Raw genomic sequence first — 12,104 nt, 5'->3', positions numbered from 1 at the left:
GTATTTTTTTTTGTAAATGATGAATGCTAAATGCTGCTTCTCACCTATGCTTTTCAATGGGGTCATATAGCTAATAACAGGTACCATCATCCTTCAGTTTTGGAGTAGAGGACCCGCTCCCTAATCTACCAGTCCATTGTCTCTGGTATGTGAAACTGCTGCCTGCCACATCAGAGTGGCTCGCCCAAGTGTGTGGCAGTGGCGGTGGGCTCTTGGAAAAAGCCCCTGGAGGCTGAGAAGGAACAGCCTGGAGGCAACTGCGATGCGAGAGAGGAGCTGGAGGAAAGGGCTGCTGGGGCTGAGCATCCCTGCACTGGGAGGAGATGCCATCTCCCAGCCCCCAAAAATCCACCTTCAGCTATAACAAGGGAGATGGCAGGTGCTGTCTCAGTGTGATCTTAGAGCAGAGAGTTTTTTGGTCTTGCTTCTTTACGCTGCTCCCTTTGCCTGTGCCTAGATACCTGGGAGGTCCCGTTCGAGGAGATCTCGGAGCTGCAGTGGCTGGGCAGTGGTGCTCAAGGAGCCGTCTTCCTGGGCAAATTCCGGGCGGAGGAGGTGGCCATCAAGAAAGTGAGAGATCAGAATGAAACGGATATCAAGCACCTGCGGAAACTCAAACATCCTAACATCATTGCCTTCAAGTAAGTTGTGAAGTTTGTGAGAAACATAACTAGCGCTACCTCTGTCCAGGGAAGAGCCATTTGTTATAGCTGGGCAAGCTTTTAAATCCAGGAACTAAGTTATGTTGACTGCAGGACAAAATGGGTGGTGGTGTTCTTTGCTTCCTTTCTTAAATCATTGCACATTGTTGTGACAGCAAATACGTGGACACTGTCCCCACCCAGTGCTGCACTTTGCACTCGGGCTCACTTTGCACGCAGGCTCACAAAATGCTTGCTCTGAACCCTGTGAACCCACAGCTGTAGGAAATTGAAGGAAACAAATTGTCACAAATTGGGTTCCTTCTGTGCAAAGTATGGAGAAAACATTCCCCTTCCTGTGCAATAAGGAGAGCTGTTCGCAGAGCCTTGCCCAGGCAGGGTAAACAGGTTACTCTCCTGCCCCGTGGCTGCTACCTCTGAGAGTTGCTCTGGGGCTTGTAGCACTCCTGATTCTCACTGGATATGTGTTTTCTTAACAGGGGAGTTTGCACTCAAGCCCCATGCTACTGTATCATCATGGAGTATTGTGCACATGGACAGCTCTACGAAGTCTTGCGAGCAGGCCGGAAAGTCACTCCTCGGCTGCTTGTGGATTGGTCCACTGGGATCGCTAGTGGGATGAATTATCTGCACCTTCACAAGATCATCCATCGAGACCTCAAGTCACCAAAGTGAGTCTCCAGCTACTTAAACATCCCCCAGTTGCGGTTGCCTTTTTTTCTCAAGGAATAGTTTAAAGTTATGTCAAAAGCCTTTTTTCTTTGTTTGTTTTTGTTTTTTTTCCACCTTGACTCATAACTAATGAGTGAAACTAATGAAACTTTTGGCACTCTCCTCCTGTGCTGGAATTTGACAAGACTGGAAATTTTACCAATTGCTTACGTGGAAAGTAGCAGTTGGGAGATATTTCTAATGATTTGATGGTGTCTGGTCCTATTTGAAAATGGAATATTCTGTTGCCTTCTGCTTTTTTATTTTTTCTCCATCTTATTTGTTTTGTATTTCCCTGCTTTTCTGGAAATTTCTCAGTTATCTGTTGCTTTCCAACTAAAACTAGCTGCTCATATCCTTATTCCCTAGATATTCCTTTAGCGCTCCTCTAGCCTGTGACAAGACTGACAGTGCATTAGGTTGAGGCTTTTAAATGTTTTACAGTTTATTGAGGTAGAGCTTTACTAAAACTTTGAAACACTCCCAGATATAGTGGATTTTCAGTGACTTGTTAATTTGCAGCTTTTTTTTTTTGACTTGTAGAATTCAGAATAGTTGAGAGACAAAAAAACAATGACCCCAGAGGAGTGTTTTCACCAGTGAAAATGCAGTCTTTTTCTTTGTACTGTAGTCATAAGCAGCAGGGCCTCTTCAACTGTTATATTGATTAGGAAGTGATTCCCAGTGGCTCTTGCAGTACAAGACAACTTGCAAAATGCTGATTTCTTGTTTTCTTTCCTCCAGTGTTTTAGTTACACACACAGATGCAGTTAAAATCTCAGATTTTGGTACATCTAAAGAACTTAGTGATAAAAGTACAAAAATGTCTTTTGCGGGAACTGTGGCTTGGATGGCCCCAGAGGTGATACGCAATGAGCCCGTCTCCGAAAAAGTGGATATCTGGTGAGTAGTAGTATTGTTTTAGTTGAGTACCTTCACCTGCCATTTAGCCACTTGGTTTTCCCAGCACTTACTTATTCAGCACTCTCTTCTTAGGGATGGGAATAGCTTGCGCTGTCATTGACTATTCCTTTCTCCATCTGCCTAGTGCCCTGAACTCTGTTGCTGAACCATGGGCTGTAGCAGAAAGAGAAATGACATGCATGTGTACAGGCTGTGTGTTAGGCCCCGAGGGTCCCTAATGAGACTCAGTGCAGACTGTTTGTATCCTGCAGAGTCCGAAGTAAACAAATGCAACAGTTCTCTCAGTATCCAGGCCAGAGCTTTCTTCCACTATGCAGCTTCTGCAGCCAGGGTGTCTTTCACTCACATCCTATCCTGATCATGGACACGCGTCAACTGTAGAACCGCCTCTACTCTGCCAGCTTGAAGGGTCCAAACACCTTTTGCTTTCTGCATGCTAGACTTGGCTGCAATGTGTACAGCCACAGGGTATAGTCCCTTGAATCCAAGAGAGGAAATCGGGTTACATTGTAAGAGGTTTAAACATCTATTTCCACCCCATACGAAATGCACTCTTTGTCCAAATGATCAAAAGGGAAGGTTCAGGTCTCCACACTACTAACAATGCTTGAGATAGAACCGAGCCTTGGGGCTCCTTTGGGATGCCTCTGCAGAGGTTTCAGGGTCCTTGAGGGAACCACGTTTCTGTTTCTGCCTTGTTGTTTCTGCATATTGAATGGTAGTAGGCAGGACAAATGCCCTTCTCCCCGTTCTACAGCCATGATGAATTTTCCTTTTTGTGGCTTTCAGCTGTGAATGCTGCTGTGTTCCTTACGCAGCGTGAAGCCGCAGGTCAAAGCTGCGGGTGGGTGGCTCAAAGTGTGAATGAAGTCAGCCAGCTGCCTACTGCTGGTGCTTCAATGCAGAGCTGGGTTGTGACTTGAAGTCAAGGTTTCCTGTAGGGAAAGGGAAAGTCAGAGTCTTGTAGCGTGTGATATACAGCTCTTCTTGTGCCCGCAATGTTTGGTGTGTTCATTTTGTGCAGATGTAGCAGGCTGCAGCATAGCCAGCTCTTCTGGGAGAAACTCTTGTATTTTCTTTCCAAAACAATCCATCAACCATTTGTCTTCTGAGCTCCTCCTTTAAAATCACAGGTTCATTAAGAGGAATGCTGCTGTATTTCTAGCCTCAGCTTCCTGTATTTTAGAGTGGCTTAGGTTCAAGAATATTGTACGGAGCATCATGTCCAATATGTGTATACTAAAAAAAAAAAAAAAAGCTGCTAGCTCTGCTGAGGACTGTGAGCACTCCTTGACCCCTTTTCCCAGTGATTTAAAGATATTGCTCCTTCGTGTAAACTTAGGGGTGGGTGCCTTTGGTCCAAATTCCTCTTCAGAGGATGCAGTGGTTATTGCTCAGACTCATCCTCGACATCCATTCTTTGCCCAGGATGAGTAAAAGTGATGTTTGTGAACGCTGACAACAAATGAGAACAGTTCCTAAGCTGCTTATATGTCTGCTCTCTCTCATCCTTAGCAGCATGCTTAAAAAACAAAAACAAAAAAAACCCTCACCAACCCTATAATCTTATCAGGAGTCTTCAAAATCCTTTTCCAGGTCTTAATCATAACAAAGCTGAAACCAGATGGGGTTTCCTGACAGCTCGTCCAGCCACCTGGGATCCCTGCTTTCCTGCAGCCCACAGAAAATTTTGAGGGAAATATGTTCCAATTCTGCTTTTTCCGCACATGATTTGAGACCAGTGGGTTCTGAAAGGGTGACATTTTTCACATGAAGGCCCGTTTCCCGACTGACAGTTGTTCAGACCCAGGCAGTTTGTCCCCTGGATGTTCTTCTGTACTTAATAAAAGCAACTCGATACTAGTACAAGCCAGAAACACACTTCTCACTTTTCACCTAGTTTGACTCACCAGCGAGCTTGGCAGGGTCGGTGTCCCGCAGACGGCTGGGGCACACAAGTAAGGTGACACTTGTGTGTGTGAAATCGAGATGGTTGTATCTCAGCCTGTCTCGCAGCCTGCTTAGTGCGCAGTAAGTTGGTTCTCTGCAGTATTTTGTTTACCTCTGTATTGACTGGCTTGATATGTCTTTGTTGTTTTTTGGGGTGAAGATTGTAAGTAAACCCAAAACTGTTTGCTGCTCTAAATTAAGGTCTTGGTCCTTACTGATCATTTCACTAAGGAAGAGAAGCAAAGTGATTTTCTTACCTATGACTCTCACCGCTTGTAATAGGAGGTTCTTTCCACGGCAATGTTCACTTAATGATATTTTTCTCTTTGGCCTTCCTGTCTTTAGCACAAAAGAAATACCAGATGAGATTGCATGTGCTTTTGATACTGACTTTTACACATGTTGCACTTGTCTTGTTCATGTGCTGCAGTACTTGTAGCCAGGAGTTTCAAACTGTTGAAACATCCAGGACATCCATGGGTAGTTGAAGACACAAAACAGCAAAGGGAACATTTGGTTAGGAAAATAAAGTTAAAAGACGTGTATTATTAAAGCAAAACAAAAACCCACAACCTTTGCTCTCTTTTCTCTGTGAGACGTAGCAGTTCTGTCTGTCTTGTAGCAGATGATCTGTTCTTGCCAGTAAAAATAGTCAATGGTCTATCTCAGTAGAGCAAAGTTTCCTCTTCATTTAACAAGAGTAAGGTTCCATCTACATGGAAGAGCTTCTAATGTGCTTTCAGGATTTTTAAAATCTCACAATGAAGTAAGAAGGGCTAGGTGAAAACCAGTGCAATTTGGTGTTCAGTGCAGAACTGGGACAGGGGAGGAAGAGTTACGTGGTGTATGAAATAGCTACTCTTGTTTTAAAAACTAGTGTTTAAACAGTGCTACCCCTTCTTGCAGTTTCAGATCACATACCTGGTTTTCTTTTTCGCCAAAGAGTAATTTTTCAAGCTCCAGTTGTTTCTGTTGAACTGAATTCACATGGAAGGTTTTCTCCTGGTTTGTTTCTTCATCAGGTCGTTTGGGGTAGTTTTATGGGAGCTGCTAACAGGAGAGATTCCCTACAAGGATGTGGACTCCTCAGCCATCATTTGGGGAGTGGGCAGTAACAGCCTGCATCTTCCTGTTCCTTCCACCTGCCCGGATGGCTTCAAAATCCTCATGAAGCAGACCTGGTAAGACCTTGAAGCCTACGCAGACCTATGGCTCACCCTTAGCTCTGTCCAGACTCCCAGTGTAACTGATGAAACCAGAATCAGAGTGGGAGTGTTGAGCCCAGAGCACAAGGCTCTTAAGTACTCTCACACTTGTCAGAAGAACAATCGATTTTAACATTTTGGATTCTGCTTCCTTGTGGCACCAGGCCTGGACTCCGGAAGGACATTTGGAGTTCAGGGAAAGTAGGAAAAGACCTGTGTGGTTTGCTGGGCAGACAGGGCCAGGGAGGGCTCTGGCTGGCTCCAGAGTGAAAGGATTTTCTTTATTTTTTCTGAATACTCTGAACCCTCTGTTGGAGTGACTGTTCTTTGAACTGGACAGAGAGAATTTCAAGCTGTGTACACAAAACCAGGTTTTTGCACGTGTAGATACGGGAAATGCTTTCAGTTACTTCCACCTGCCAGATTAGAGTTGAAATTCCTGGTCTTGGGTTTTGTATTAGTTGTTAACCCCTGCAATTGCATCTTGACACAGTGTTTAAGTGATCTTCCAGCATTTTCCCACTCTGAGTTGTACCAGCCATCCTCCCAAAGGCACGAAGGGAAGTACAGGCCAAAACATCTGCGGATCCTTAAAATGTCTGTTCACTCTCGTGATCCTGAGATACAGCAGTGCATGCTGTTGCAGTGTCTGTGCTGAGACGGATGCTCTGACTGGCTGTGCTTCTGCGCATGGACGCAAAATGCAGGAGGCAGTTTTTGCAGCTCTGAGCAGTGCGTACACACACTTGTATCTCCACCTAGTGGAAGGAGGTGGTTTGTAGGGGAGAGGTGGCTGAAGAAGCTGTTTCTTGTCCTAAACAATGAGTCCATGCAGCAACTCTGGTGGTTTGGCCTTGAAGCTCGACTGCTGGTCTCTCAAAGATACAAAAGGATTTGTACTTGAGTAGGATCTCACACAGATGCTCGGTGTGTTACAATACTGTGTAGGCTCAGGCACGTACTGTGTCATCACATAGATACAGTGTTTTTAGATATCCTGTTACACTGAATGTAAATTATTAGACTATCATCTCTACTAGACAGATTTAATTTCATTATCTGATTAATTTCCAAATCTTAAAATGGAAATAATCCATTTCTCCTTGCCTAACAAGTTAGGAGCAGTTTCATCTTGGTTCCCATCTTTCAATTTGTGATGAAGTTTTCCTATTTTAAATGGGTTTCATCTCACCCATTTCTATAGGATAGATCAAACCAAAAGCAGAATACAAAACGATTCTAGCACAATAAACTCATATTCAGCAAAGGACAAAACCTGAGAAGCTCCTTTGCTCTAATCTGTCAGATGCAGCATTCAGAGAATTGATTCTAGTGAGAAATACTTTCAGAAGGGCAGGAGTAGCTAGCACTGTTAACCTGATCTCATGGTGGACATTTGTCTGTTTTGCTCCAGGCAGAGCAAGCCCCGGAATCGTCCCTCCTTCCGACAGACACTGATGCACCTGGATATTGCATCTGCTGATGTGCTGGCTACTCCTCAGGAAACCTATTTCAAATCACAGGTAACTGGGGAGCGGCTGTGGCCGTTGAGCATGAGATAGCTGCAAGGGTCTGCTTTCACAGGCTGCTCCAAATACAGCAAAAGTCAAGACCCATGATTGCAGTTTGATTCCTGGGGAGAAGTGAGCTGATAGGTATTTTAAAATCTTTTACCCAAACTTTCACAAACTGAGACATCTACTGACATCAGTCAGAAACTTGTTACCTTATTGAGTTCTCCTTGAGACTGCTGACTTCAGAAGTTCTGCTCCCAGCTCTTCTCTGGTACAGGAGACCATGAGACTGTTGAGAGGAACCATTGCATTTATAGTGAAGATGAGCAGGGCAGCTACTGCAGGGCAATGAAGGTACTCTGGGACTCTTAGGGAGGATCAGAAAATGCATGGTCTTTGAGATTCCTCTGAGTCCTATCCAGCTGCTGCCAGACTGGGAATGAGAATGGAACCTACCCCCGGTATAGAGGATCTATGCAGTGTATGAAAGAAAGTGGATGTGTTTCTTAAGGCTGCAAGAACCCGGGCTTCGAGGGGTAAACAGAGTTACGTCATCCTACTGACTGTCATCTTTGTCAAGCATATAGCTTTCCAAATCATCAGCCTTTCTGTTTTCTTTAAAAGACAAAAGTGAAGAAAATGTTGTAGGAAGGAAGGGGCTTTAGGAGAGTTTTATTTATTTATTTATTAGAAAGTACAGATATATTTTAAATGATATAATTGGAGCACAAAATTGGAAGTATGATTTTAAAATGCTGAAACTACATATGCTATAGTGTTACTTCTCTTAGCTGAATTATTTTGGGTAACATGTTTTCAACCCAGACCTGCAATTTTCTGCAGAAGCAAAGAATGTTGCCCAAGAGTTTTTCTTTGGTGGAAGCAGGGATCCCAATCCTTTGTAAATACCTGAGAGTAAATTGCTTCCCTAGGCTGAATGGAGAGAAGAAGTGAAGAAGCATTTTGAGAAGATTAAAAGTGAAGGAACTTGTATCCACCGGCTAGATGAAGAATTGATTCGTCGTCGAAGAGAAGAGCTGAGGTCAGTTGGTAGCTTTTCCTGTGCATTGCTCGCTTACCCAATCCAGCCTTCTCTTCTCCAGCTAAATGAGCCCAGCTCCCTCGGCCTGTCCTGGGGGGCAAGTGTTCCAGCTCCCTGACAGTCTTCATTCCCCTCTTGTACTGAGGGCTCCAGAACAGGGCTTGGTATTCCTGGTGACATAAATTCAAGCAGCCTCAATATTCCTCATGAGTCCAGAATTTGAAGTTCTGCAGGCCTGCCCTAGGCTTTGAGCACTGCTTAACTGGTGGAAAGCCACAGAGAAAGAAGCAGTGGGAACTGTTCCTGCTCTTGGGCTGTCTGAACAGTTTGCCTCAGGCAGGAGAGGCAAAGTCATGGGTGTTCACCACGGAATGTTTCTGCCTGAGTTTTGGCACTTGCGATAACAGTGCAGAAGCAAATACATCTGTCTTAGCAGGAAATGCATCTTGAAGTTTGCTGTGAGGTTTCTTATACCTGGTATTTTGTTTGTATTATTTGTTTCCAGAGAAGTGAACACAATCCAATTTATCATCCCACTGAAGTTCAATGTGAACACTAGACCAACTTAAAAATGAAAGCAGAGTGTTTATTTAAGAAAGCAAAGAGTTATCTTCTGTGATACAGACTTGCAAAGACAGTTGTGACAGAGAACTGCCAAGTATGTCAAACCTGAGAAATCAAAGGAAGCCTTGTTCAGCCAATTTGCTGTAGTTGTTATCAGTGTTCCTTAGCCCCAAGGAAGCTTTTGAAGGCCACATCTTCCAGCTGTGGTTCGAGATGTCTTATGCAACTATACTGTAGCTGTAGGGACATGCTGCTTTATGTGAAATACAAACTGATGACTTCTGTGCAAACAAGATGATTAGGACTTGGCTGAAGGGCTTATGGATGCATGAGAGGCATTTGCAGCTTCTCTAGTGAGAAGTGTTGCCACTCATTCAAGACTGTTAAACACTTTCTAAATCATATCATGATTTATTCATAGTATCAAGCTCTTAACCTTTATTTGCTGTTAGCTGTATTAGGGGTTCACAGACAGTGCTGTACTGCTGGCAGATTTCACTTTTAGAAGGCCTTTTCCTAAACCACCTGTATATTTCCTTATCCTCCTTGTTCCACAGGCATCAGACTGTCAGCCATGATTTTTTTCTGTTTTTCAGACATGCGTTGGATATCCGCGAGCACTATGAGAGGAAGCTGGAGCGAGCCAATAACTTATACATGGAGCTCAGCGCTATTATGCTGCAGCTGGAGGTCCGTGAGAAGGAGCTCATAAAGTATGTATCTATAGCAGAATGGTATGCCACACACGTGGCAATTTGCACACTGGAGAATAAACCAGTGCTTCATTTCTAAACCGTGTAGCAGCACTTGTAGATTTAGTGTCCCCTGGCATTATTTTAGATCTAAACAAAGGGCTGGCAGGCAGAGACGGGCGCCTTACGAGCAGACCACGGCAGACCACTTAGTGCATGCATCTTTACACCGTGTTTACCAACTGAGAGAAAGGCATCTTTCCCATTTGGTATTGGCATCCTTTGGCCCCTTTGTAAAGAGAAAAGCAGTGCTGTTTCTGGACTGTGTGCCAGGGCCATGTTCCAACTGCCTGATCTCTGCAGAGAGAATTTAGAAAATGACTCTGTCCTTTCCCAGAACAGCATGTTGTGTTGCACCCAGCCATAGCTGAGAAACAGGCACGCAGTGTGCTCATTGTACAGCTGTGTTTCTGTCCAGCAGGAGCTGCAGTTGGATAGAGAGAGAACTGGTCTGTTTTTTTCTTGCCCAATGTTTCAGGAGGGAACAAGCAGTGGAAAAGAAGTATCCTGGGACTTATAAACGCCACCCAGTCAGACCAATAATCCACCCCAATACAGTGGAGAAGCTGATGAAGAGGAAAGGGGTCTCCCATAAACCAGGCAGCCAGACCAAACGGTAAGAAGTAACTACCTAATTTTGTGCTACGTTCACATGTGCCTCTCAAACAAGCTAGCCAATACCATCAGCAGATTAGGGTCCTACTGTGCCGAGCATTGTATGCCCACATAGTGGGAGACGTGCCCTACACCAAGGTCTTAGACATAGAAGGGAGCATTTCTGGGAGCAGATCATCAAAATGAGAGTGGAGAAAGGAGAGTATGTGGTGTATTGGGAAGAGCAGCAAGAAAGGAGCGTGGAGCATGACGGGCTAAACAGAAATGACATTGAGTGGAGGGAAGCAAAGGAAACTAGAGGTAGAAGTCAAATAGCTGAAAGGGAGGGAGGCATGTCGATCACAGAAAGCAGAGTATGCTTATGGCTACGGTTGCCTCTCTGTCCTGGCTCTGAGCTGATGTCATTTCTTAGTTTGTGGTTTAATGTTAAACATTTGCTGACTTTCCCTCAGGCCAGATCTACTGAAGTCAGAGGGCATACCCAGCACAGAAGCAGCATCTAACGGCTCACCAGTCTCAGGAAGTCCCAAAATGTCAACACTGAGTGGCAAAAGTCGCTACCGTAGTAAGCCACGTCACCGCCGAGGGAACAGCAAAGGCAGCTACAACGATTTTGCAGGGATCTTGAAAAACCAGCCAGTGCAAGATGATGCACCCCCACCTCCACCTCATAATCATTCTCATCCTCCTGGTCTACCGCAGCAACATAGCCACGGCCATCCCCATGGCCATCACTCACGGCTTCATGCCCATGGACAAGATATTGCCAACTGCGCAAACAACTTAAGGTACTTTGGCCCCGCAGCAGCGCTGCGGAGCCCTCTCAGTAACCACGCGCAAAGGCGGATGTCTGGTTCCAGCCCTGATCTCATCTCCACTGCCATGGAAGCAGATTGCCGAAGGAATCTGGAGAGCAAAGAAAGCAAAGCTGATCACTGGGAGTGTTGCAAAACAGATCCATATAATTCCTGTCTTCAGTGCAGGGACGAGGACAGTGGTCAGGTACAGATGTCATCTGTTGAAACAGGAATGAGCCATTCTCAATCACCGTCCGTTTCCCTATATGAAAACGCGCAGTACATTGAGAAGATGGAGGAAGAGGGCTTCAGCAACGGTACATCAGCGTCTGCTCTAGGCACACCCCAACACATGGCTTCCTCAGTGCTACCATGCAAAGCAAGGCCCATTCAGAAGGTAAGGGCAGCACAGTGATTTAGAAACAAAACAAGGCTTCCTCCTCTTTCCCTTCTCCACCAAAAGAGCAGTAGAGTTACGTGTACAACTTTATCTTAAAGAGGTCGTGCCTATGTGAACTTTGCTTTGTGATCTGGACATTCTTTTAAAGTCAATTTTATTGAGAAGTACTGTAGGCATATCAGAGAGTATTGCTAATAATTAGGGTTGTTAAAATGTCTTTGATAATGCCTCGTTCTGTTACTTGCAGTTCAGCCAGTATTTGTTAGAGCTCAATCTTGATCTGCTGCATGCTTGCTGTTGAAACAGTCTCAAAATGGTATCAAGCCTTTCTCAAAACAAAGGAGGGGGGTGAACGCATTCTTTTGTTGATGTTAAAGATCATGCCGCAGTTTCAGTGAGCATCTGTAGCACTGTTGTGCCTTGGAACAGAAATAACAAGCTTTGCTGTGGTCTTGGAGACGTGCCTTTTGCTGCACCTGCAAAAAACTGTCCTCCTTGACTGAAAGTCCTGGTTTTAGGATAGCAGATTTTCATATAATACATGCTCAGTTAAGCACTGAGCACACTCTGTCCTGGGGCTGCCAGAGTCGAAAAGATGTTATGGCACAGCTGTACTACAGAAACAGAGTGCTTCTTTATTCCTCCTGCTTCCATCCAGGTGGTAAGAGAAGTAGGAACTGGTCTGAGAGGAGTTCAAAGAGCAAGAAAACTAAGCCTAGGTGGGAAAGCGAAGGCAAAGAGGATGAATACTAGAATCAAGAGTGTGGTTTTGAGCCCAGAATGAAAGGAGGAGAAGCTCATATTACAAGGGGATAGAAGTAGAGGTTGAACTGGGGGTTGGCAGGCTGGATGGGATAAGAGGAGGCTGTAAAAAACAGAGTGCGGGGGGGATTTGGATGGGAAGAGAACAATAAAAGGCTGTGCTCACTGAAGCAGGAAATAAAAGAAAACTCAATTTTTCTAGTTGA

At 44.8% G+C, this 12,104-nt stretch overlaps 1 protein-coding gene across 4 annotated transcripts in view; it reads left to right on the top strand.

Moving 5' to 3' along the window:
• Positions 1-12,104, top strand: part of MAP3K13 (mitogen-activated protein kinase kinase kinase 13) — a 77,075-nt gene that overhangs the window by 61,170 nt on the left and 3,801 nt on the right. For all 4 annotated transcript variants that reach the window (XM_080604118.1, XM_080604121.1, XM_080604119.1 and 1 more), the window contains 9 exons: positions 458-641; positions 1,142-1,333; positions 2,118-2,276; positions 5,270-5,428; positions 6,867-6,975; positions 7,899-8,008; positions 9,169-9,285; positions 9,803-9,940; positions 10,392-11,133. In XM_080604118.1, the coding sequence (XP_080460244.1) occupies positions 458-641; positions 1,142-1,333; positions 2,118-2,276; positions 5,270-5,428; positions 6,867-6,975; positions 7,899-8,008; positions 9,169-9,285; positions 9,803-9,940; positions 10,392-11,133 (1,910 nt within the window). The remainder of the gene's footprint in view (positions 1-457; positions 642-1,141; positions 1,334-2,117; positions 2,277-5,269; positions 5,429-6,866; positions 6,976-7,898; positions 8,009-9,168; positions 9,286-9,802; positions 9,941-10,391; positions 11,134-12,104) is intronic.

Source organism: Anser brachyrhynchus (assembly GCF_964034855.1).
Source record: "Anser brachyrhynchus genome assembly, chromosome: 9".
Lineage (NCBI taxonomy): Eukaryota > Metazoa > Chordata > Aves > Anseriformes > Anatidae > Anser > Anser brachyrhynchus.
This window is presented reverse-complemented; position numbering and strand designations above follow the sequence as displayed.